General features: G+C 37.2%; 1 protein-coding gene and 1 long non-coding RNA gene across 2 annotated transcripts in view; one reads left to right on the forward strand and one right to left on the reverse strand.

Annotated features, from left to right (window-relative positions):
• LOC149801939 (sushi, von Willebrand factor type A, EGF and pentraxin domain-containing protein 1-like) overlaps positions 1–7,055 on the forward strand; it is a 46,215-nt gene extending 39,160 nt beyond the window's left edge. The window contains exons 11-12 of the mRNA XM_089956334.1: positions 3,175–3,399; positions 4,500–7,055. Of these exons, the coding sequence (XP_089812460.1) occupies positions 3,175–3,399; positions 4,500–4,843 (569 nt within the window). The 3' untranslated portion in view covers positions 4,844–7,055. The remainder of the gene's footprint in view (positions 1–3,174; positions 3,400–4,499) is intronic.
• LOC149801940 (uncharacterized) overlaps positions 1–24,748 on the reverse strand; it is a 69,151-nt gene that overhangs the window by 26,381 nt on the left and 18,022 nt on the right. The gene's annotated exons all lie outside the window — the stretch shown is intronic.

Below are 24,748 nucleotides of genomic sequence, written 5' to 3' on the forward strand. Positions count from 1 at the left end.
ATATTTTTCCTTTAGCTTTGTAAAATCATCGACCCATTCTGTTAAACTGTTTCACTCCACATGCTTTTCTGTATGGGTAATTTAAAATATACTCCAAGTTTACCTTTTCCAATAAGTATTTAATATTTTGTGTGAAAACTCATTCTTCATCAAACTATATTTTTCAGGCTTTCATATTTGGTTCTTTTTTAAAGCATCAAACAATCTCCTTCTTTCGTTTCCCCTTTCTTAGCCCATGTATGTTTGTAGAAAATATACTCATCACTGTCAAATAGTATCTACATTCCCCTACTTAGTCCATGTATGTTTGTAGAGAATATATATCGCTGTCAAACTCTATCTGTATTCCATTTCTTGGTCCGTGTATGTTAAAAGAAAACATATATCACTGTCAAACTGTATATGTATTCCCCTTCTTAGTCCATGTATCTTTGTAGTGTGTATGTATCTCTCTCTCTCTCTCTCTCTCTCTCTCTCTCTCTCTCTCTCTCTCTCTATATATATATATATATATATATATATATATATATATATATATATATATATATATTTATATATATATATATATATATATAACTTTCAAACTGTATTTGTATCCATCATTGTCTGTTGCCACTGATCAACCATGTGACTAACTTAAACTCATTTGCAGGAAATGTTTTCTCTTGTTTGCTGCGTAATGAGTAGGTACATAGTTCAATTAACGGTTCGTTCAATTTAGCGTATTTTAAGCGATTTCATTTTTTTTGTCATCAGATAAGATAAGCTGTACATTTGTGTCTGCTAAAAACATCGCAGGGTACATTTTGTAATGTTTAAAATGGACAAATCAACATTTTTCTACACCTATACGTTATTGTGTGTGTGTGTTTCATTTGCTGTAACAGCATAGTCTTGGTCCAATTTCATGGCATCGTAAGAAAACACACCTTTAAGTTAGAGGAGTTATCGACTTTGTCTTATGTTTACTCCATATCTAATACTGTCATAATTAGATGTTAAAGCTCACACATACTTTCCACCAAATTACAAATATTATTTCAAAAAGCAAACTGTTGACATACTATCATCAAGCAATTCCCAGGGCATGTAAACGTTGTTTTAAAGGACAATATATAAATACAATTTGCAAGTTTCTTTACGGGAAAGCGTTGTGGGAGTTGGACGTTCAGTTCTCAGTTATAAAGATCAAGTTTACAAGTGAACACGTTTGTTCCCATCAACTTTAAGCAGGAAAGCCGATATTCCGTTGTAAAGAATGCCGTTGCAACGAGAGTCAACTGTATTATGGGTTAGATGTTGTCAATAAGTATGCACTTGAACTAAACAAGATGTTTGAACCAATACTATGATGTTAATTTAAAACCTCTTTACATCCTACATATTTGTTGGGATACATTGTTAGTACTAAATGGTAAATGTCGTGGGATCACAATGATTCCCTCACCTGTCAATATGAACAATACATTTTCTTATTGATTTAATTTTTTGGGATGGTCGCTACCAAGGAGAAGTTGAAATTGAAACTTCAGGAATATTTAATGGAGACGTTTTGAGGCTTTTAAACTAAAAGTGTCCAGTTTGATGTAAACCTTATCTCAAAACTCATGTGTATCATAAAGAAGACATAAGATGACAATAATATAGCTAATTGATGGCATTTATCACACTTATCAATTGCACAGATAATCAATGGTATTTATCACACTTATCAATAGTACAGATCATCAATGCCATTTATCACTCTTTTAAATAGTACATATTATCAATGGCATTTATCCTCCATGGCATTTATCACACTTATCAATAGCACAAATTATCAATAACATTTATCACACTTTTTCAATGACATTTATTGTTCAATGGCATTTATCATCCATGGCATTTATCACACTTATCAATAGTACAAATTATCAATGGCATTTATCACACTTTTCAATAGTACTTATTAACATTGGCATTTATCACACTTATTAATAGAACAGATCATCCATGGCATGTATCACACTTATCAATAGTGCATATCATAAATGGCATTTATCCCACTTATCAATAGTACAGATCATCAATGGCATTTATCACACTTTTCAATGGTACAGTTCATCAATGGCATTTATCACACTTATCAATAGTACATATCACCAATGGCACATCAATAGTACATTTCATCAATGCCTTTATCACACTTATCAAGAGTACAGATGCTCAATAGCATTTATCACACGTTTTAATGGTACATATCATCAATGGCATCTATCACACTTTTCAATGGTACAGATCATCAGTGGCATTTATCACATATATCAATGGTACATATCTTCAATGCCATTTATCACACTTATCAATAGTACAGTCCATCAATGGCATTTATCACACTTATCGGTAGTACAGATCATCAATGGCATTTATCACACTTATCAATTGTACATATTATCAATGGCATTTAATTTATCACATATATCAATAGTAAAGATCATCAATGGCATTTATCACACTTATTAATGGTTTAGATCATCAATGGCATTTATCACACGTATCAATGGTTCAGATCATCAATGGCATTTATCACATTTATCGGTAGTACAGTACAGATTATCAATGACATTTATCACATTTATCTATAATACAGATCATCAACGGCATTTATGAGACTTATCAATGGTACCGATTATAAATGATATTTATCACATTCATCAATAGTACAGATTATAAATGGTGTTTATCACATTTATAAATAGTACAGATTATCAATGGAATGTATCATATTTATCAATATTACAGATTATCAATATAACATTTATCACACTTCCTCCGTTGCTTAACTACGTGTCGTTCATCAAGGTATGAACGTATTCACGTTTCTTAACTTGGGAATGTTTATGTAGGTAATAATTAAATCGACATATATACTACAAAAGAATTGGTTCTTTTATAAATAAATAAAACAAAATAAAATAAAATCAACACCATATTTAACTAGAGACGTTTCTTTGAAATTTACCACAAAACATTTGTGACCAGAAAATTGTTTTTCTTGATTTTTTATTTCTATACATTATGCATTTAGTTTCTTCCCCTGAACCAATGGAAGGAAAGAAAGTTTTATAATAAAAAGCTCAAATTTCTCATTAACTAAACTTCATATCCATGTCATATATTTTGTTTATTTTTCAGATTGTGGCCCTGCTCCAAATATCACTCACGCGACTTTGATTTATGATCCATACTATCTTCACGGCTGGTACACTGGTTTTAAACCTAAGTTTGACTATGTTGAAACTTTGGCTGGTTCAAGGGCTTTCTATTTGTGCGACAATAAACATGGATTGAATGGAACGAAAAATGTTCTTGTATGTCAAGAAAATGGCTCTTGGGAACAACTCTCCTTCGGTTGCAGAGGTAAATATAGAACATTTTTACCCAATAAATACATAAAGAGTCCATGTGTTATTTATATCATTACTGATTTCACTAGTATAGACATATATTGAAATAGACACGAAGAAAGAAAACGCATATAATTAAGTACACGAAGAAGTAAACGGATTATTCCTTATAATTGTGCACTATCTCTTCACTCTTTGCTGAAGAAAGATGGGAACCTTTTTAAGTGACTTGCAGCACCTTTTATAATATTTGAGAGAATAGTTGAGACGTTAAGGGCTTAGTTAGGTTTCAGACAGGTTATTTGGTCTTAAAAGTGTACAGACAGGTTATTCGGTCTTAAAGGTGTACAGACAGGTTATTCGGTCTTAAAGGTGTACAGGCAGGTTATTCGGTCTTAAAGGTGTACAGACAGGTTATTCGGTCTTAAAGGTGTACAGACAGGTTATTCGGTCTTAAACATGTACAGACAGGTTATTCAGTCTTAAAGGTGTACAGGCAGGTTATTCGGTCTTAAAGGTGTACAGACAAGTTATTCGGTCTTAAAGGTGTATGGTGTACGTACGATGTGTTAGACATGAGCTTTAATTGTTAAAAAAAGGTTATTTTTGTATACCCATGTCAAACAAGGTGTGAAGAACTAACATCTTTTGCACTGAGCCCACATTTGTTTGGATTATTGCCAGTGATATGCCAAAACAAAAGTTATATATGATAACTAATCTCATTTGCAGTCAAACTCAAAAGTTATATATGATAACTAACCTCACTGGCAGTCAAACTCAAAAGTTATATATGATAACTAATCTCATTTGCAGTCAAACTCAAAAGTTATATATGATAACTAACCTCACTGGCAGTCAAACTCAAACTAAGCATAGATAAAACCTCATCTCATACGTAATGGATTCGTCGCAATGAATATAAGATTAAAATAAATTAGGAGGCAGGCTCCTTACTTTCTGCACATATGGTTCACGAATGTTGAACCCCTGTTCTCGCGTGTGTATAAGAATAAAGAATAGGCTTTCTATTTGTGAAGGCTCAATACTAGAAACTTGCCTGTAGATTTATAGATTTGGTCTAATTCTTCCAATGTTTAAATTCTATTTCAGATTGTACAAGGACGGAGCCTTTGATTTTTAAGCACAGTTTGAAATCTTATGGCTTTGGTCTGAACGCTACGTTCTTAGAGAATGTGCTAAACGGTACCCTGCCATATTATCCTGGTGTAGGATTTGATACGTATTATCGAAAATGCCTCGATAGTTTCAAACAGACATGTAACGCTCTATGTGTTAGTGTAACTACGTCGAGCGTATCCTATGATTATTTTAAATATGTATTAAAGTGCAGATGTTCCAACACGACTATCACAAGTGAGCCGTACAAGTTCATGGTCTTTACTGAGTATTTATGGTATTTCCAGCGCAACTGTGTGGACTTCGAAAATAATTGAACGAATCATATAACAGCTGATTAACTTCTTATAAAAAGTAATATAGAAATAAAAAGAACAGTGCATGCAACTTAGATCACGTGATATGGTTGCTTAACCGACTCCTTGCATGCAAGTGAAGCTGATTTTTATGCAGTCTTGTAAAATACATTTTCAGATATTTTCCTTTTGTTTCATTTTCCCTAGACACAATATTGTTTTCTATAATCATGCTCTCCACTTGATTTGTCCATTTGTCCGTCATTTCATCCGTCCTTCTATCGTCGGGATATAGCTATTTTTAACCCTTTTGACTAAACGAGCTCATGGTGAAGCTCTGCGTCCGTAGTGCGACTGACAACATTTATTACTTTCAACTTCTCAAAAACCCCCACCCACTACATCAATTTCAACTAAATTTGGCAGAGAGCATTCTGTTATGAAGGGCTTTCAAACTGATATGGAAGATATCAATCTGTCATCAAATGGCGGCCTTTATTAAAACTAGGACACTGCTTAAACTACTTTTTTCTCAAACCATTCTTCAGAAGTTGACCAAATTTGAGCAGAAAACATTCCTATTTCTAGTAGTAATAATTTTCAATGAATTTGTTTTACAAAATGTGCCAAACAACTATTAAATACGATGGATGTTACTAAAAGCAGAACATTTTTTAAACGACGTCTTCTCAAATGCAAATTAAACAGAATTTGACGAAATTTGGCAGAAAACAATATGGCATCAGTTGATTTAGCAAGTGATGCCGATCTGACCTTAAATGTGACCACTGTTACTATATATAGAAAGTCGTTTAAACGACTTTTTCTAAAGTACCACTTAACAGACTATGACTATATTTAAAAGAACGTTCTCTCACACCGATAGCTTTAAGTGTTGTAAAAATTATGCCTATTTGCCATTTAAAAAAATGGTTACCGTTAATGAAAACTGAAATTCTTTGATACGATTCCTCAAAAACCACTCCATAGAACTGGCAAAATTTAACACGAAAAAAGCCTTTCAGGCATTATGGTTTCAATGTTTAAGCACATCAGACCGTAAACCAGTTAATCTTATGTTATGGCCTTGCCTCCATGGTGCTTCATATGTCCGTCAACATTTGCTATTTTGATAAATTTGAACAACATGATATGACAGGATATTAAACAATTTCAATGCCTTATTGCGACATGATATTCTCTCACATTTATGCAATTAATGCTGCTCTGCTATCAGATATGGTACTTGCTACAAGAAGTATAAAACCATTTCGTCTAATTCGTTTTAAAAAAAAATAACAACTGACCACTTTTACTAGAAAAGAAAAAAAAAGAACATTCATGTGACTTCTTCAAAGCTCTGCACGATTTTGAAAACACTTTTCATGAGGCATCTTTACATGTATTTATTTTACGCATTATATGTTTCTCTCAACGATATGACCACTGCTACTAAATAAATTACTTCAATCAACACTTATGACTGTCAACATTTATCTTTTACTACTATAAGGACCATTTTTAAATAAAAAAAAGTATATTTTATTCACAGCGGTATGCATGTTTATTTCAGAAAGATTTTGGATGAATCCCAAAAATAGCTCTCCTTTTGTGTACAAATTGCTCTCGCATCCAAATGGCTGAACAAGTTACACATCCAACTCAGGATACGTTTCAAAAGAACTATATCTCTGGTTTTATTCGATGAAAATTAAACTAAACGTAAATGCATTTATCTAATTTTTTTAGGAAAGATTCCTTTAAATTATAGATAACGTTCATCTGGTTCCGTGTTCATCTTCGCGGAACCACTTTTGTGCCAAAGATAAATGGATGGTTCGTATCTAGATACTGAAACCTGATTATCACCCTTGTAATTATTACAGCCGTTTCCAATCTCAGGTTGAAATTTGATGCTGTAGATACAATTTGCTCATTGTTAGTCCGTGTTTCCTAAAATATGTGTGCTCATGTTATAATCTTATTTATTTTGATTCAGTTTAAATGCATTTATCTTGAAAGTCAACCTGGTAAATGTATGCTTTGTGGATGATCTGGGGCTATAAGTGACCTCGGCTTTTGCATTCTTGGCGCATAAGGTATACATAACTGCCATCTACGTTTGCTACATGTTTCTTTTTATTTCTTTCTCATTATTGAAAAGATTCACCGTGATGTACTTTCATAGTTGTTTTACGGAATAAAAAAATTTAATAGTGATGACAACCATTAATATTGCCTTTTGTGTATTTTATGTTTGATTAACCACAGAGATCTATTCACATATATTTGGTACAGTCAGTATTTGATTGCAAACTGTTACAAATGCAATAGAGAAAATGGAATTAAAATACGAGAGATGTACAGATTGTGTCAAATCAACAATTTAAAATTGTTTTAAAGTAGAGTAAATGAACATATATGATGGAAGAATCAACAATCATTTTCATGTGAATTTTGTAAAACAGTATAATGATGTTCAATCCATTTACACAAGAAAGCAAATTTATATCCAAATTTATATGCATTGTTTAATAAATTAAAGTTGTGCAGTAGGAATAAGTGAATTGTGTATGATCTAAATAAGGGTCTTTTTATAGATTTAATGAACACAACATTTTGTCATAAATCTCATTTTACTGCAAATCCCATTGCTAATATTTTTTCACTTACATATTAATCAACTAAGCCACGTAGTCTAACATCTGCTACAGGTATGTCATGTCTGCCTTTAACTGATCAAAGTGTTTCTGAGCTTGTTAAGTCTGGTGACATATTTATATTTACTTGCAGTTGAGTGAAATCTGGGCCAATATAATCGAATATCTATATAAACAACATCTATTAATTTAAGTATATGTCTATTGTGTAAATGTGGGTGCTAAAACCTAAATAAAATTTTCATAGATTGACTCAAAAATCATCGAAATTACACAAAGTTTTCGATTATTGATTGTTATAATTTCAGTATGGCCATTCTTGATTTAATCAAGTCATAAGTTTTAGAGATTTCGTGAAATTTTAGAAAGTAAAATTTGCAATAAAATACCATTAATAATATCTTATCAAGTATATCAATTTAGTCAACTGGTTTCGTAAATGTCAAATAGTAGTTTAATATTGACTTTACAAAGCGACCAGTTACACTACGAGGAAAACGCGACAAGGTTTCGGCAACGACAAGAGTTCTTAGCGTCACATTATTGGTATCATACTTGATTCAGCATGTGTCACTGTTCATCTTAACTGGTAATAGATACGTCTTAAAGTCACCTTACTAACTGAACATTGGTTTCTAGCAGTTTTACCTGTTTGCTATTCTTGGTACTCATCTCGCCCTTACTTTGCACCCCGTTGCATTTTTGCATTTTAAATACACTGTTTCGAAAATATCTATTTTAACATGAAATACCTATACGCAATAAGCAGAGGGTCGTTCTACATATTATTTCTATAAGTTCACTATAGCACGCATGCGCTCTAATCCCAGTTGCGCTATAGCCAGTGGCAGCTATCTTAAATGCCGAAATCAACAGTTTATTATTATTTTGGATTCAATCGAAATTCCAGGTCGTTCTAAGGTCAGTGAGAATTAGAATGGCTAGCAAACAATAATCTATTACCTAAATTAATATGATTTTATATATATATATATATATATATATATATATATATATATATATATATATATATATATATATATATATATATATATATATATATATATAAGTTTGTAACCATTAGCATTTACATACTTACTCTCGCTAGACATACTAGTACTCTTTTCAAACAAGAAAATCCCTTGCTTAGTCTCAAAACAATCATGGAAAGCTTGTGGGGAAAAGGGCTTCGGATACATTCTTAGAATCAAATACTTTTCTAAAATTACGGAATAATTAGTATGATATTTATCATCATTATGTATTATTTCCTGAGAAGTCAACAAAGATATTTTGACGACCTACGTCTGTTCGATAATATATCTACCTTGGTTCCCTGTTCAATGTTTGCCGTTAAATTTCTTCTCTTACTTCATCACGGGGAATCCAAAAACTGTTAATATTTATTCATACGTTCTGATATAATACACAGCTCAGCCATATGCAAAACATTTGTAAACCATAGACTACGCTCCATTCTGTTCCTAGCTTTCTGCCGCTGTTCCATCTATGAATCGTGTCAACTTGACAAAAAGTTGTCCACAGAAAGAATAGAGCCGCTAATAGAAACACTGATGAGTGAATTTTAACAAACAATTTTTCATCGTTCCTGTTTTTCAAAGGTCAATGTACAATTGGATGATCGTTGCATGCTATAAATCATATGCCAAATGGTGGGTGGGGTAACGCGCAGGATGTATATCCTTAGATCCGATAGGTGAGTGAGTGTATGATTTGGATTTTTAACGTAGCTACGATGTCTGCACTGTGGCAGTTTACAGTGATGCCTAGCACATGGACATCATGTCGCAGACATGTAGCATGATGTCCCACCCAGTCACATTATCCAGACACCAGGCCGACCAGTCCTAACACTAACCTCCTAATGCTGAGCGCCAAGCGAGGCAGCTGTAAATACAATTTTTGGAAGTCTTTGGTATGAGTCGACCGGGGATCGAACCCACGATCTCCCGCATCCGAGGCGGATGCTTTAACCACTAGCTCACCGGAGCGGTGTAGATCCAGTAGGAAAACGTTTCTCAAACGATGTGAAAAGCCTACTACATAGAAGAATTTCAGAATTTGTATCAAGCACTTAATATCTCGCCCAACGGGAATAAAACACAGAATCGAAGCACTATAGTATATTCTCTCTCTCTTTCTCTCTCTCTCTTTCTCTCTCTCTCTCTCTCTCTCTCTCTCTCTCTCTCTCTCTCACACACACACACACACAGACAAACACACATATACAACATACATAAAAAAATAACATGGCTTTTAAAGTGTTGGTATAAAGTGTTGATAAGCAAGTAGCAGCAGAGAGGGCGAACAGACTATAATTGACTCACCCTCGAATTGCAAAAATAAGCCTTCCTGAAAATCGCAAAAGAAGGGATCGCTTTGACTGGGTGCCGAGTATGAGACTTCGCCCTCTCTGCTGCTTTTAATTAAAATAAAAATATAACAAATAATGCCACCAGCGCAGGAATCTTACACAGCTAGATTAGATCGAGAGCGACTAGAAGCAATTATGAAATATACTCCGTTGAGAGATGCTGTTAAACAAAAACTACAAGCGCGACAAGAAGCACAAGTTTAATTCTCAGAAGGTGGAGAACAATTGTTTAAACACGTTACAAAAGTTACTAAAAGAGTCGCAACGGATACTGAAGGTCTACTTGTTCCAGTACAACAAACCTCTGAGCAAACTGGAAAAATAGCAAAGGAAACTAAGAAAACAAAACGCATCTTAAAAATACTTTCAAATGAAATAGCTGCAGCTCAACTTCCACCCGTCGATGAAGAAATACAACAAATATTTGATAGTATTGATAAAGTCCGAAAGGTGGTCAGTGATGTAAAAAAAAAACTTGTTGCGCCAGAAGTAAAACCACCTCCAAAACCACCAGCTCAATTTACCAAAGAGGGTTATAAACAACTTAAGGAGAATCCTAGGAGGATTGCCGCTTACGGATATCAAGTTCTTGATAAATTATTAGATCCCAACACCGCCGATGTTTCAGAAGAAAAATGGATTCCTTTTATATTTCGAGGAATTGAAAATATACAAAGAATCACTGATAAATACAAGGCTAAATTCGCAAAATTTGAGAAAGAAGTTGAAGATATAAAAAAAACATCCGTTACCAGGAGATACTGTATCATCAAAAACAATCTTCATTCGCTCCACCTCGTATTGATGAGGAAGAGTTTTACGATGCACCTGGCACCGGTGCTACTGGTAGCGGTTTTACAGGAAGTGGTCTTGTTACTTGTCCTAACAACATCATCAATGACGTACAACGACTAGACGTTCTCATAGGAGGAAAACGAGCTGGAAATAATTCTCCTGAAATAATCAATGAAGCAGGTGATATTTGTCAACAATTATTTCGCGGCGGCATCATGGCTATTAATGTTTATCGGGAACTTATTGATGAAATCGTGGATGGATACCACAGCGATTAAACGAATAACTAACAAATAAGATGATCATACATGACTCTAACTGCAGACCCAAGATGGTCAGAGTAGTAAACTCACGATTACCTGTTTACAGCGCGTATTACGGGGATGGACTTGGCGATGTTGTTCGGGGATTATTTACAAGGTTAGCTCCAAAGGCAAGGCCAATCGCAAAACAATTATCAATGAAAGCCATTGACGTTATTCGTGAAAAAGCTCGTGGTGCAATCAGTGACGTTGCTGGTAAGGCGTTCACGGCAGTCAAAGACAGAATAGCACGATTAATACGCAGACGAAAGGTGGTTCAGCAACAACCAGAAACATTACCAAACACCGAAGTTATGCCCGCGAATGTCAGTACAATAATAAATCAGGATGCAAATAAAAAACTAGTAGAGTTGGCTGGTGTACTTTCCGCCAAAGAAATAGAAAAAAATATAACTGTAAGTCTGATAGCAGGAAGTGGTCTTCGTGTAAGACTATAATAAAAAATGTTCAAGCGTATATCCGACACAGCATTTGACATGGAAGCACCAGTTCCCAAAGATGAGCCTGTGCGTGATTATCAGTATCATTCTTATGATGCGCGTACCCCATACATATGTGGAAGAATTGAATTACAAGTGCAGGATACAAGTAAATATTTTCTTCCCTCTGAGGGGTTTATCGAAGTTGAAGGTAGACTCACAAAATATAGACGTTGACAAGACGATACTTGGTCTTGCAAGATACTCCGATGACTACACTAGATCGGCTGGTCCAACGATGTTTGCAAAAGACACATCTGATCACTCAGAAAACAGAAACGTAAGAATGAATGCAGCTGGAACCGAAGTTGCACCAATGAATGAAGATTACAGCATGGGGTTTGCTGCACGCAGAGGAATGTTAAACGACAATGAAGAGTTTTTCATGCGCGATTCCACTGTCTCATACTTTTGGGATTTTGTAAAGATGTTAGAAAGGTTATATCAGGCGCTAAACACACAGTAGTACTAGTTAGAAAACCCACTGACAATGATGCAATATGGCATCCTGCTAGAGTTGATGATGGTAAAGTAACATTAACAAAACTGTCACTGTGGATGCCAGTAATGACTCCATCGCTTACTGAAGAACAGCGATTACTTTCTTTTATGAACACAGGTGATAAATCAATTCTATCATGGCTTACAATGTCTCGTTAACGCCGCTGGTTTGTTGACGTGGCAAATAGCAACACAACAGGGAGTGTCAGCACCACGACATATATTTGTTACGCTTCAGGCAAACCACATATTATACAGACAAGAATGAAATCATATGGTATTTGACCCATTTGGAATTTCTGAAGTTGCTTTGATGATAAACGGACATCAAGAACCGTCTGAAGAAATACTTCTGGATTTTGAGCGTAATCATGTTTCACGTGCATATCATCGATTAGTATCATATACGGAACGCATATAAAACATCGATACTGGTTTACAGATATCTCAGCACGATTTTACAACACTGTATCCGATTTATTACTTCTCGCTGGAACATCTTGATTTATTCAGGCAATCTGTCGTTGATATATACTTTCGAGCTCGCATAGCTCGAGTACCACCAGGAGCAGCTGGTCCGCCGGTTATTCATGCTGGTGCTAGAGCAATCGCGGTTATACTCGGCGACAAGTCACTGTTGCTGGAAGGCGCTTGTGGCAGAACGAAAATCGTTGATGCACCAGTAGAAAACATGTAATGTTTCCCAAATATGTAACGATTTAAAAACATGAGTATTTTATAAAATGTCTTACCATCACGTTAGTGTTAGTCTGACTCCTGGTCAGATTAAAAAACTACAATCCGTGTCAGTGAAAAAAAAGCAACAGGAAACAAAATAAAGCAAAAGCACAATCAAATCACAGGCGGTGAAAATAAACTGTCGTTGACAGCGTGTCAACTTAAACACCTCGATAAAGCCAGACAAACTAAGACCGGAATATGACTTAAGCTTTCCACGGGTGCCATCAGCGACACAGCTAAAACGGGCGGGATATTCTCACTTCTCGCAGCAATACCAGCGCTGATAGCTGCTGCAGCACCAGCCGTTGCAAAAGCACCCGCTTTAGGTGTTGTTGGAACAGCTGCTGGAATGGCATTAAAAAAGCGACAGGAAAAGGTCTAAGACTTCCAGAAACACTTCGTTAACTTCACCAATGTCAAATTGTGATTTACTTGATACAGCTAAACAACTAAAAATAATTTTTTTATAGGTGTTTTTAGGAGAGATCAATTACCACAACGACCAAACAATATTGAAACCGGTATTATTAAGCTCGATAACAGCACTAGACCTGTAACTCATTGGGTTACATACGCAATTGACCCCCGTGGAATTGTTTATTTCGATTCGTATGGGTTAGCTCCACCGCAGGAATTTATGCAATATGTCTCTGCGTACAAAGTCGGGTACAGAGTGCCAATCTGGTACAGAGTGCCAATGTTGTACTTGACGCTGTATCAGAGACGCCATCGTTGCAACCTCACAAAGTTGTGCAGAATTATACAAGTCAACAGTTTGATAAATAATTGATTTAGATCAAAAAAAGAAAAGAATAATGGTAGATATTTACGGAAGATCCCGCGGTGATACTACTAAGAGTAAAAACAAAGTTCGACGAAATAGATTTGTCAAATTACGCGACTAAAGACGATCTCGCTGATATCATGAACCTCTCTGGGGTTGAACGAGATGAGCTTGTTGTTTTCGGGATAAATACGGCGTTTTGAAAACGAGCAATATCAAATGGAATGATATAATTCGTAGAGTTATCGGTGCTACCACCGATAACATCCCTGTGTTTACTGACGGCGAATCAGAGACTCAAATATATCGTTTATAACCATTAGAAATCAGATTTGCAAGAAGCGTTGCTAATCGTTTGAAGAATACCGGCGACACGATGACAGGTGAATCAGCATGAATGGAAATAAAATAAAATAGAAGTGCTCAGAGATCCAACATCTGACGAAGATGCCACAACAAAAATGAATGTAGACGTTAACTACATCACCACTGATGGTAAATTATCTAGGTTGCGGGACGAGTATGATGTCCACGTAAGTGCACTTACAAATCTCCATAGAAACTTTAGAAAACTTAATGAAATCGCAGATGATTTCTTTGACACCCCGTTGACCGCTGACGTGAAACTGTCTGATGTCAAGGCGAGCATTGAAACGATGAAAAAAAAAACAATAGAAGATGTCGTGAGTGGAATTCCTGATATTGTTAACAAGATCACCAATATAGTATACACGATATCGTCGGGATTCTCGACATGGTCACAGCAAAATAATACTATCAGACATACCGCTGCGGTCACTGGTGTGTATGGGTTGTCTTTGTTCAGCGCTTCAAAATTTAGTATGTACACTACGTATCCCTGGCGGCATTCAACCGATAAGTTTTCCAGGGTTGTGTCTGTTGTGTTAAATAGCAACGACGAAGAGACATTTATAACAGCTGATAAGAAATTAACCGCAACATCTTATTGGTGGTGTCTAGAATTTGTTGCTGAAACGCCTCAATTGGTTACTATGTAGAATATAATGGACGTTAAAAAATTTAGATATGATCAAGTACGTGAATGGTGAACAGCACTAAAAACCATCGTTGAGACGTATACAACGAAAGTATAAAAATATACCGAAGCCGCGTAGTTGCCATCGATGTTGTTGTATACTCGGTATCTACACTCTTTGCGTCCACCGGTGTAGTGTTATCAGCGCTAACACCATTAACGGTAGCAGTAGCAACGATATGTGTTTCATCATCAGCAGCAATTGCTTGGGGTTTTAATATTATCGCGAACAATATATCCACGTGTACGAGTATAAAATTGCAGGATTATGCTGTAAAATGACACACGGCACAACAGCGTATTTTAAATTGTCGTCGCTGATATCATCAAGCCTTGACGATACAACGATATCAGATTCTGAATTTGATATAATGGTTAAGACATACAATGAAGTAATTGATTTAGATAACCACCATTTGGAAAATGGAAATTTAAATAATGACAGAACTACTTCAGCAGATAGCCGCAAATACAAGTCCGTTGAGAACCACCATGATATCAGTAAGCTCAACCAACCCTGAATACAGTATTAATTTTCCAACCGCGATTCCAGTAAAAGAAATCACTTTTGAGCAGTTGCGAGTATACTACACTTGGCCCAATATCCGATCAAATTTATTCGGTGGTCTACAATCGAATAATTCGCTGCTATTTGCAAATAAAAATAAACCAGATGGAACACCTGACTGGGTAGTTGTTGGAATACACACGGGGAGTTATCAGATCGAACAGATGAATGAATTTAAAATAATTTACCGGAAAAGAATCCAAGATAGCAATAACATTCCATGAACCAACACTGTCCACCGCAATTGAAATAAATTTCGCCGATTACGTCGTTGATATATATCGGTCATCGATCAGATCTGTGCTAGGATGGCCTGAAGTTGCTCGGCCGATACCTCTACCACCACCTGGACCAACCCAGACTGATTTTACATCGGATAAACGCTCGTACTGGGGAACTGTTCCAGAATATTACATATAAACACATTGTAAAGCAATAATTAATGATTCTGATTGTAACGGTAAATTATTGTTCATGGGGAAGAATTTATATTGGGAGTACAGTTATTTTACCACTGATGGTAGCACCAATAGAGCGGTTGGTGTTATACCAAGATTAAACACGTTATCTGGTGAAATTAAAGAAAACACAAACAATATCAAGAAAAAATACGACATAATTTTACAGAATATCTTCTTGATTTGTCATCGACGAGGGAAGAAATCATCAAACAGATAGAAATATCAAATCAAATTTTATCTGATTTTAATTTGCTCACGAAAGTCTTGTTAAAACTGTAGCTAAGTCAGAAGAAAAACCCAAGCTAGAATTTCTCAAATATAATTCAATAAGTGAATCAGATCTACCGAATTTTAAACTTACCGGGTATAACCCAGACGAACTAAAAAAAATCAGTCAGTGATATCATTGATGAGTTTTTTCCTAAAATACTTGAACAATAGAGAAAAACACTACCGCCGGCAAGTATTCTCAGGTATAATAATGACCCATACGGAGAAGGCCGTCAAATTTCTCCGGGAATTGTAAATTTAACATCAACGATCGCGGTTAATGTTGTATGTGACGTAATTGATGGCAGCTATCACAAAAACACAGAAATATATATCAAATCAAGCACATCAAGGATATATTCTGTACACGTTTACCCCGCAAGTCCCAACCAGATATCTGATTGTGCAAGAACCAATTAACCCGGTCTATCTACGATGTCATAATCCGCTATTATCAAGAATGAATTTCAGACTAACCGACCAGTCTGGCAACTTGCTTGACCTACGAAATGTAACGCTGAGTCTGAACTTATATATAAAATAGTAAAATCTTCGATTTTCTTTCAACCTTAAAAACCTACGATTTTCGAGGACTTTTAATCGTAGAGTGTTGTCTCCCCTTATCAATGACAAGGGAACATCAAATACCTGAAAAATGCCACAGACGCGTGAAACACATTAAAAACAGTATAAAAAAATAATCCCCGTCCTTGTCGTTGATAAAATCAATGGGGGTGGATATTTTTATTACTGACATATCGACTAAAATCAGTGAGAGAAAGACTAAAATCTGAATCGCACGTTCACTTTTATTTCCACGAATGAATCTAACTTTCATATCCATTACCACTATCAGTTTCTGACATAATCTTTCTTAATTGTCTTCTGCGAGTTTTATCTTTTGTTGCCTCACATTCAGGGACAGTTCTGATAGAATTTTTTCTATTGAGAGAGAGGGACAGAGAGAGAGAGAGACAAACAGAGAGAGAGAGAGAGAAATTCCCTAATTTCATTTTCCTTAATGCGGCAAGGGATGAGAGAGAGAGAGACAGAGACAGACAGATATATATATATATATATATATATATATATATATATATATATATATATATATATATATATATATATATATATATATATATATATATATATATATATATATATAGATATAGAGAGAGAGAGAGAGAGAAATTCCCTCACTTCATTTTCCTTTTTCCTTTACTGTGGCCAGCGATGAAACATCCCCGTTTGAATTTTCTTTACGAACCGGTATTCTGATGTCAGTGTGTATCCACCCTCCTCCCTACGTTCTTTTAATGTTTCATAATCAGAAATAATTTTATCAGGATTTAGTTTATCAGATATATTTATGCCGTCTTTTTCTAATTTTTAATAGCAGAAATATTATGATTGATATTTTCATAGTTGATAAACAGTATATAATATATCTTTAAATTACATTTCTTATTAATACAATTGTGCAAAACGCAACTTCTAGATTACTGAAGAAAATATCTCACTTACCTCTGCTGCCTCCCCTTAATCCAGAATGAATATAAAGTCTCTGATTCTCCGTCTTTTCATAGTTATACACATAATGTTTCCGGTGAGTTATTTTGGGAACCTACACACGGATGATTCCCTAGAAAACATGTGCATAACTAAATAAGACGGAGAATTTCGACTTTCTAGTCAGTCTGACTAAAGTGTAAGAAGCAAAGGTAAGTGAAATATTTTTCTGTTAATTGTCAGGTAGACATTTAAATTATATGATCATAACAAAACCGATTATTTATTTACAAGTATTTTTGAAATCTATCACAGTTAACAGAGTCAAGGATAAAATCAGGAGAACAACGATAACTCAGAAACAGATTCTGAGTGGATTATCCGTGACAAACGTGACCCTGTCCTTGCTAAAGGAAAAACCGCTGTGCTAAGTAAAAATTCCAAGACAGGAATGCTGACTGGTATTGACAGACCATATTACGCTCGAGCCTATCCTAGCCTGTATAGCCGGACGAGTAATCGAACATTTTACAAACGCGATGCGTGGAAAAGGGTTAAAGGATCAACGACGTGAAAAAATAAACAAATGGGCTGAATATGTCAAGGATACCGGAGATACAATAAATGATGTCGCCGAGTTAAGGAAATAAATTGAAATTTCCCATAAAAATAGCAACGATAACCGGAGAGATTTTATACGAATCAAAGAATAAATCGAGAGGAGCCCCAATTGAAATTATTGATCATAATGCTCACGCCTGGACCAGCGCAGTAGCAATATTTCGACGAGATCGAACCGTAAGATTTTACCACGGAGACATGTTTGATTTTATTCACGAAATAAACAAAAACGATCCTGTGTCAATATGGCTATTTAAGAGTTCCGATGATGAAAAATATGATCAATTTGTACGACCTAACGGAGAAATATATCGTAAAGAATCTCTTGATGAAGAAATGAAAAATATTGCGCAGAAATTTTCAACAGAGAATGCTGAGCAATTACTAAATAATTGTTTCACCGTTCCATCTTGCAAAAGAGAAAAGTTCGTGGAAGCCAACACGATTTGAATTTCTCTAGGATGTACAAGTAAGTTGCTGTGAATATGAACACGGTGGTTTGTGGAATACCAAGTATGACCACAGCGATGTTATCTCGGTTGATATGGTTGGGAAGTGTTACGGAGAGTGTTCTGTGTATTTTAAAAGATTTCGACATCCACACACGAGATGACTAGAGTATCAATAAACGGACCCTTACCTGATTCTGATCTAACTGGATTCGCTCGTATTGCATCACTCGAGTTTGCTAAGGGTCTTTATCCGATCTGTTATATTTGGTTTGGTAGGCACTTTTCAGAAAAACGCTGGGCACCAATAGTGTTGTTACGATATATGCTTGATTGTAAAATATTAATATCGTTGATTGTAAGTGAGGCAATTATATCATACCGTCCTCAGACCGAAGTTTGGTTACCAAAACCTGATGATAAAATAAAACCGCAAAAAAGATCTTGGTAGAAGAATAATTGGTAAATTTACTCAAGGCGGAGCATATGATCATAAACGACATTATACACGATGAATCATAGACGTTGTTGAATATGATTTTATAATCGCCGGTGCAACAAAGAGAGATATATTTGTAAGTCGAGAAAACGCTTACTTGTCTAACGTTACACGATTAGGTACAATTGTTGATTATATTGACGGTGAGTCACCTCAGATTACTCATTTAAGATCACCAATGCTTGCTTATGTTTCTGTAAATATAGTATCGATGATAAAAAGATTTCCTACCACTGCAGTCAAAGTTCCAACGGATTCATTCTATATCGAAAAAATATACAGAATTACTGACTCAATTTACTGCTCATGATGCATCGTGAGGTAAATGGAGAGTAAAACAGAAATGTTATATAATTATTCTGAATCCACAGATGTTGAAATCAAAGATATTTATTTAAAAAATAGTCAGATATCAGAATTATCGTCTGCGGCATCTGTGTATGATCCAGCATACAGACACTTTTGACTGTTTATCTAAACGGACCGGAAGGTTCTGGTAAAAGAACGCGAGTTATTGAATTATTTCGGCAGAGTTCGGATGATATGGTTGTTTTAACACCTACACACAGACTCGCAAGAGACATGAAACAACGAGAAGTGCGATCATGTACTTATCATAGCTTTTTTCGATACAAGGGAGACACATGGACTCCTGATCGGATGGGCGAGAAATATATTCCAAAAATTATTATTTGGGATGAAGTATGCACAGTATCTAAAGATATATTAAAACTGTTTCTCGATTGGCTGTTGTTGAAAATTACATGCGTACCGAACAACGAGACGCTTTCTACGCTTGGTACCAGACCCATGCCTCGAACCCTTTTGACCTTCAGGAAGAAATGCTAAAGTATTGTCGTTCCGACGTGGACATTTTACGGCGTTGATGTGCAAAATTTCGAGAACTGTTCATGGAACACGGAGGGGTCGATCCTTTGGAAGAAGCTTGCACCATTACCAAAGCGTGTTCCTTAGTGTACCGACAACGATTCATGCCTGAAAACACCGTGGCTGTCATCAGTCCTCAAACGACCAACTATGTCAAACGTCAATACTCGGTCAAAGCCCTACGCTGGTTACATTACTTGTGTGAAAAGGAAGACAAATGGATTCAGCATGCCCGCAACGGAGGGGGCGAAAAGACCATTGAAACGCATTCGGTTGATGGCTGGGACTTAGAAAACCCCAAGATCGTGTACGAGTTTAACGGTTGCTTATGTCACGGATGTCCCGTCTGTTACCCTGACCGTAAAACTAAAAATCAGTTTTTACAACGAACCATGGAAGACTTGTACCAGGCCACTTGTCAGCGACGCCTAAAGTTAGAACAGGAAGGATACCAAGTGGTGGAAATGTGGGAACACGAATACGATCACCGTTTGAAAACCGATCCCGAATTTAAACGCCTCGTGGAAAGTTACCAGTTCATGGACCCCCTGAACCCGAGGGATAGTTTGTGCGGAGGAAGGACCAATGCCACCTGTTTGCTATACCAAGCCGACGAAGAGAAAGGATAAGAAATCAAATACTTGGACGTGTGTTCGCTGTATCCTTACGTGTGCAAATATTGTCGCTTTCCTGTAGGGCACCCGCAATTGTTGACGGAACACATCGACCTGAAAAACATTCGACAATACGAAGGCTTGATCAAGTGCAAAGTTTTGCCTCCCAAGGACTTATACCATCCCGTCTTACCTCACCATTGCCAAGGCAAACTGATGTTTCCTTTGTGCCGTACTTGTGCAGAAAAATGCAACCAAGATCAGCCTTGTCAGCACACCCAGGAAGAACGGGCTTTGACGGGAACCTGGGTCAGCGTAGAATTGTTCAAAGCTCTGGACATGGGATATCAACTGTTAGAAGTGTACGAAATTTGTCACTTTCCCAAGACACAACAATACCACAAGGGTGACCCCAAGGCATTTCCCCGACTACGTGGATGCCTTTTTGAAACTGAAACAAGAAGCAAGTGGCTATCCCTCCTGGTGTCACACTCCCGAAGACCAAAAGACATTCAAAGAGAAATACTGGGCACAAGAAGGCATTACTTTAGATCACATCGAGAAAAAAGAAGGCAGGCGATCGTTTGCCAAAGTGATGTTAACTTGCTTGTGGGGTAAAATGGCACAACGTCCGTGTTTACCCAAGACGGAGCATTTGACAGAACCTTCCCGCTACTTTCAGATGATTCACGCCAAAACCAAATTCATGAAACACGTGGACATCGTTCGCGAGGATTTGATCTTGGTCAATTACGAAGAAGATCTGGACTTTGTACAAGACGACCCTTTTGGAAATGTCATCATTGCGGTTTACGTGACAGCTCATGCTCGCTTAAAATTGTACGAAGCTTTAGAACTGTTAGGGGAACGCGTCCTGTACTTTGACACGGACAGTTGTATTTACATCCATCACCCGAGTCAACAGCACCCTGACATCGAAGGAGACCGTGTAGGAGCCTGGACAGACTAGCATCCCGACGACAAGATTCTAAGTTTCGTCAGTGGCGGTCCCAAAAATTACCGTTACGAATACCGGGACCCACAAGGAGAAGTGCACACGAAGTGTAAAGTGAAAGGATTGACTCTGAATTATCGTACCAGTCGTGTGGTCAACTTTGGGGTATTGAAAGAAGCCTTGCAATCTGGAGAGGATGAACACTTTAAAGTGACCACCTATCAACCCAACAAGATTGTACGTTTACCCACTCACCACATCGTCAGTCGACACTTGGAAAAAGTCTATCAAATCTTGTACCAGAAGCGAGTGCGACTTCCCAATCATTTCACCTTACCGTATGGACACGTCGTTATTGATCTGTATATAAAAAGGAACCCTAGGCAAGATCGATAGTTCATTGTGACTACCAAGACCAAGCGAACAAGATGAATACTTTCAGAGAAACACAAAACAAGTTTAGAAAGGCACAATTCAAGTGTGGGGCTTATGAAGTGGAATGCGATTGTGAGCCTTGCGATGGGAACGATGCTGTACGCTGTGACCTTAGCGATGCCGTAAAGCATCATGGGAACTTTATTCTCACTACCCCTATCATGGAAAGTAATGCTGTGCGTGTCAAACCTGAGGGATGCGAAAGCGATGCCGCTCGTCCTCTTGGACACTTTACTGGGTTTCGTTTTAAAGGTGGATGTTCACTTTCACGTCTACCCCACTACGGATGTCATCCAGCCCTGAGCAAACTCCTGTCCATGTCACCCAACCCTCATCGAAACGAACCTGTGAAAGACGAATATTCGTTTTCTGTGCGTTTGTCGGAATACTGCGACTTTGAAAATCGTCTTCAATCGTTCAAAGGAAAATGGCCTAAGTATCTGGGAGGCCCGACCCCCGAAGAATTAGCCAGAGCCGGATTTTTCTACTTGGGCGAAGGAGATAAAGTATGTGCTTCAGTTGCGGTGTGTCACTTCACCACTGGGAACCGCAAGATTCGGCCTACCTAGAACATGCTCGTTGGTCACCGAATTGTCATTACTTACCCTTAGTGGGACCGAGATATTGAAGTAACTTACCGTGTCGTTGACGAAGAAGAAACCAGATTGACTAGGAATCAAATGTTGGACATCACCGAGACCGGTATTTAAACTTCATTTCAAAAACGATATTGAATCATTACCTAAAGAACTGCAAGAGAAGATTTACAAGGAAGTTTGGCAGGGGTTTGCCAGAGTGAAATCTCAATGGGTGACTGTAGAACTTTTGTGCCGAGAAATTCACAAGAGGAAAGTGAAAAAAGTCAACCAGTGTGTTAGATTTCTTTGGGTCAAGTGTGCATTCGTCTATTGTATTACTCTAGACCGTTTACATCAAAAGAGTTCAGTGACATTCTTGGACGTTACCCTGAATGGCAGTGGTCAGAAATTACTCACTATGTGGATTACTTTTGCTCTAGGAGAAGATTGTGAATTGTACGGACTGACCTATTCATGGATACTTTACAAGAGAACATTCGTGCTTTGCCTGTGGAGTTGAGAAAACACATTTACCGAGAGCTGGTCAAAATACAAGTGAAACGCAAAGAACAGTTGCATCCGTTACGTCACCAGATCTTTAACCACTGGTACCTGAATGGTATAAGAGGACTGATTCGTCAGTGGTCAGACCTTGTTGAACACTTTCAGTTAGTGAATGAACTAAACGTTCGTAATTTTGGTTACTTCGAGATTCACCTAGTGCAACGTATTGAGGAAGACGAGTTAAAGGATTACCAACATATTTTACGTGGAATCTGCTTAGCGGAAGACGAAACATCTAGACAAACTCTGAGTTTCGGTTACAGTATGCAAGATTTAGATTCCCTACTGGCGAACGAAGATGTCTAGTTAGAAAGTACCTTTATTGCTTCCGAAACAAAGAGACTATAAAATCAGGAATCCATGCCACGGCTTATGCCACATCTAACTGAACAGATTCCGTGGAAGGAACTCAATGACCATATTCAAACCGTTTATCATTACCATCGATTATTACAAGAACTGTATCCATTCAATTTGGGTCGACAAGTGGTGTGTGTCTTAGTGACTTGATTTCTGGGATTTCGTTTACCAGCCGATCCCTTGTGGACTCTTTACGAACAGTACTTACCACCCCAATGGCCTTAAATGGTCACGAAAGACTCCTTTTGTTCAAAGCCTTGCGTTTTCATCTGGATACTTCTCGACCTCAACAGGAAAAAAAGATTCGTCAACTTTTAGCTACCGAAGACGTGTATGACGATGTGTGTGTAGCTTGTGAGTTACATCCCCATTGGACAGATGTCCGTGGCTGGAAAAAAGGGGGTTTTGAGGCTTGGACCCAAGAAGTGGCCCAGTATGCAAGAGAGTCGTTCAAGGAAAAAAGTTACTTTTCAACCTGTGTTAGTGACAGTGCCAGAAGAACCCGTCACCCAGGACAGGACTGTCGTGGACATGACTGAAAGACTCTTTCGGGAGGACACTTGTGTGACCTTACCCCCTATAGAACTGGTCAGAACATTACCCAAAACAAGTTGTACATACACTTGTGTTTATTCCACGTTGATGGTTATCATGTGCCTTTTATCGTTGTACTTAAGCCTTTGGCTTTTATGTATTTTTGTCTTTCGTGTTCATGTTTAAAACATTCAATAAACGTGTCCTGAAAAAAGTATATAAACTCTTGTCTTGTCTGTTTTCCTGTCACAAGTGACATTCCTAACACTATGGCTACCTCTGCTGTCTCTGCTCCCTCTTCCTCTACTGTCAAAGTCATCGACGAACACTTAGATCGTGCCAGTTGGGAGGCTTTGTATCTTCGCCATCCCTTTAACATGCTCATTGCTGGACCTAGCGGTTCAGGCAAAACCGAATTCGTCAAACGCTTGATCGAACATAAACATCATTTGATCGATCGACCACCTCAGCGCATCGTGTCGTGTTACAAACAGTGGCAATCGGCGTACAGCCTAGTGCGAGAAAGTCAAGGCGATTCCATCGTGTTTGTGGAAGGCATTCCTAAAGAAGACGACGGCATCGTCTCTGACTCCCGTTAAACCCATTTGGTCATTTTCGACGACATGTTAGGAGAAGACGAAGAAGAAATTAATCTGTGGTTCACGCTCAAAGGGCATCATCGTAATGCCAGTGTCGTTTACAACACCCAAAATTTCCTTCAACAAAGTAAAGCCCATCGCACCATCAGTCTCAATGCACATTACGTGGTCTTGTTTAAAAGCCCTCGAGATAAATCGCAAGTGCAAGTCTTAGCCAAACAGTTAGGAACGCCTTGGCTGACTCAGGCGTACGACGATGCCACTCAAACTCCACACGCCTATTCACT

The sequence above is a fragment of the Sinohyriopsis cumingii genome, chromosome 4, assembly GCF_028554795.1.
Source record: "Sinohyriopsis cumingii isolate HCF-2022 chromosome 4, ASM2855479v2, whole genome shotgun sequence".
NCBI lineage: Eukaryota > Metazoa > Mollusca > Bivalvia > Unionida > Unionidae > Sinohyriopsis > Sinohyriopsis cumingii.